The sequence below is a fragment of the Lycium ferocissimum genome, chromosome 7, assembly GCF_029784015.1.
Source record: "Lycium ferocissimum isolate CSIRO_LF1 chromosome 7, AGI_CSIRO_Lferr_CH_V1, whole genome shotgun sequence".
Taxonomy (NCBI): Eukaryota; Viridiplantae; Streptophyta; class Magnoliopsida; order Solanales; family Solanaceae; genus Lycium; species Lycium ferocissimum.
The window spans coordinates 57,472,671-57,475,628 of NC_081348.1; the positions used below are offsets into that span (position 1 = coordinate 57,472,671).

The following is a 2,958-nucleotide window of genomic DNA, read 5'->3' on the forward strand; positions in this document are numbered from 1 at the left end:
AGTTATCAGTCTTGTAGAGGTAGAGCTCAGACACTCCAGGGAGACCGTGGAGGTTCTCATGCTAGTGGTGGGCATGCCCATTGCTATGCCATGCCAGGCAAGCCAGAGGCCGAGAGCTCAGATGTAGTTATCACATATACTATCTCAGTCAGTCGTTGGCAGGCTTCTGCACTATTTGATCGGGGCTCCACATTTTTGTATGTGTCTACTTACTTTTCTAGGAGTTTTGATACGACTTGTGACTTGCTTAATATTCCTATTCTTGTATCTACTCCGGTCGGAGATTCTGTGGTTAAAGTGTTTCGATCTTACATTGTTACGATTATAGGTTATGGTACCTGGGTAGACTTAATGATTTTAGACACGGTAGATTTCGATGTTATTCTGGGTATGAGTTGGATATCTACCTACCATGCAATTCTAGACTGTCACGCTAAAATCGTCACCTTAGCTATGCCCGGGATACCTAGACTTGAGTGGAAAGGAAAATTTAATCCCTCCCCAGAGGAAAATATCTCTTATGTTCGTGCTAAGAAACTCATTGAGAGGGGGTGTTTGGCTTATTTGGCGCATACTCGTGATATTGATACTGAGAGTCACCACTTGAGTCAGTTCCTGTAGTTTGTGAGTTCGCAGAGGTCTTTCGTGCGGACTTGTGGGGTATGCCACCAGACCGCGAAATTTATTTCTGCATTGACTTAGAGCTGGGGACTCACCCTATTTCTATCCCTCCATATCGTATGGCCCCAGCAGAGTTGAGGGAATTAAAAGACCAGCTTCAGGACCTTCTCAGTAAGGGTTTTATTCAACCAAGTATCTCTCTGTGGGGCGCACTTGTGCTTTTTGTGAAAAAGAAGGATGGGACTGTGCGGATGTGCGTTGATTACTGACAGTTAAATAAAGTCACCATCCGGAATATATATCCTATTCCTCACATTGATGATCTGTTTGACCAGTTTCAGGGAGCATGTGTGTTCTCTAAAATTGATTTGAGAATGGGCTACCATCAGTTAAAGATTCGGGCTGAGGATATCCCTAAGACAGCCTTCCGTACTAGATACGGACATTACGAGTTTCTTGTCATGTCTTTCAGGCTCACTAATGCCCTTGCTGCTTTTATAGATTTGATGAACTGAATTTTTAAGCCATTCTAAGATTCTTTTGCAATTGATTTATTTGAATAGAAGGGAAGATCGTGAAAAACATCTAAGAGTTGTCCTTGGATTGTTGAGGGATAGGGAGTTGTATGCTAAGTTCCCGAAGTGTAAATTTTGGCTCAATTCGGTATTCTTCTTGGGGCATGTGGTTTCGAAGGAGCAGATTATGGTTGCTCCCAAAAAGATTAAGGCCGTCAGAGATTGGGCTAGGCCCACATCAATGATAGAAATCAGTAGATTCGTGGGTTTAGTTACTACCGGCGGTTCGTGAAGGAGTTTGCTTCCATTGCATCACACTTGACCCGTTTGACGCAGAAAGAGGTACCTTTCCGTGATCCGATGAGTGTGAAGAGAGCTTTCAAAAGCTTAAGATTTTGTTGACTACAGCACCGATTCTTGCTTTGCCCGTGGAGGGTAAGGATTTTGTGGTTTATTATGATGCTTTCGTTCAGGTTTAGGTGTTGTGTTGATGCAGGATAAGAGGGTTATTGCCTATGCTTCTAGGCAATTAAAGATTCATTAAAAGAATTATCCTACTCATGACTTAGAGTTGGTAGCAGTGGTGTTTGCATTGAATATTTGGAGGCACTATCTTTATAGTATCCATTGTGAAATATTCACTGATCATCATAGCCTGCAGCACGTGTTTACTCGGCGGAATTTAAATTCTAGGCAACAGAGATGGATGGAATTGTTGAAGGATTATGACATTACTATTTTATATCATCTTGGAAAGGCGAAAGAAGTGGCAGATACCTTGAGCAGGAAGTCCACTAGTATGGGCAGCTTGGCTCGTTTGGTCACTTCAGAGTGTCCGTTAGCTATGGAGGTTCAGGCTCTGGCTAACAGTTTGGTGTGACTTGATTTATCTTGTTCAAGGTAGAGTGTTGGTTTTTATTGAGGCAAGGTCATCTCTTTTAGATCAGATTAAGTCAAAACAAAGTGTCGATCCAATTTTATGCAAAATTTGGGACAAGGTATTGAGTGGTGAGGCCAAGGAGGCCGTGATTGATGAAGAGGGCATCTTTGAGAATCAAGGGGCGCGCGTGTGTTCCTCGAGTAGGTAACTTAATTTTGATGATTTTAGAGGAGTCCTATAGTTCTAGATATTCTATTCATCTTGGTGAAACGAAGATGTACTGTGAATTGAGATAGCATTACTGGTGGGACAGGATGAAGCGTGATATAGCTGATTATGTTTCCAAGTGTTTAAATTGTCAGCAGGATAAGTACGAGCACCAAAGACCTGGTGGTACTCTTGCAGAATGCCCATCCTGAATGAAAGTGGGAGAGGACAGCCATGGATTTTGTGGTGGGTCTTCCGAAGACCTTAGGTAAGTTTGATTCCATCTGGGTCATTGTCGACCGGTTGACTGAGTCTGCACATTCTATTCCGGTCCAACTTACTTATAATTCTGAGAAGCTAGCCAAGGTCTACATCCGTGAGATTGTTAGACTGCATGGGGTTCCTATTTCCATTATATCCGATAGGGGCATGACGTTTCCATCTCGATTTTGGAAGCAATTACATTTGGAATTTGGTACTAGGTTGGACCTTAGTACAACTTTTCACCCCCAGACAGACGGTCAGTCCAAGCAGGTGATTCAGCTTCTTAAAGACATGCTTCATACGTGTATGATTGATTTCGGTGGTCATTGGGACCAATTTTTACCATTGGTGGAGTTCTCTTATAATAATAGTTATGATTCGAGTATTGATATGACTCCGTTCGAGGTACTTTAAAAGGAGGAAGTATAGATCAATTATTGGGTGGTTTGATGCGTTCGAAGTAAGACCTTG

The 2,958-nt window shown here is 42.4% G+C and overlaps 1 protein-coding gene across 1 annotated transcript; it reads left to right on the forward strand.

Moving 5' to 3' along the window:
• The first annotated feature begins 740 nt into the window (after nucleotides 1-740).
• On the forward strand, nucleotides 741-2,435 carry LOC132062379 (uncharacterized). The gene is made up of 4 exons (XM_059454959.1): nucleotides 741-874; nucleotides 1,791-1,933; nucleotides 2,037-2,220; nucleotides 2,330-2,435. Exons 1-4 carry the CDS (start codon nucleotides 741-743, stop codon nucleotides 2,433-2,435), a joined length of 567 nt encoding a protein of 188 aa, XP_059310942.1.
• Nucleotides 2,436-2,958: the final 523 nt, after the last annotated feature.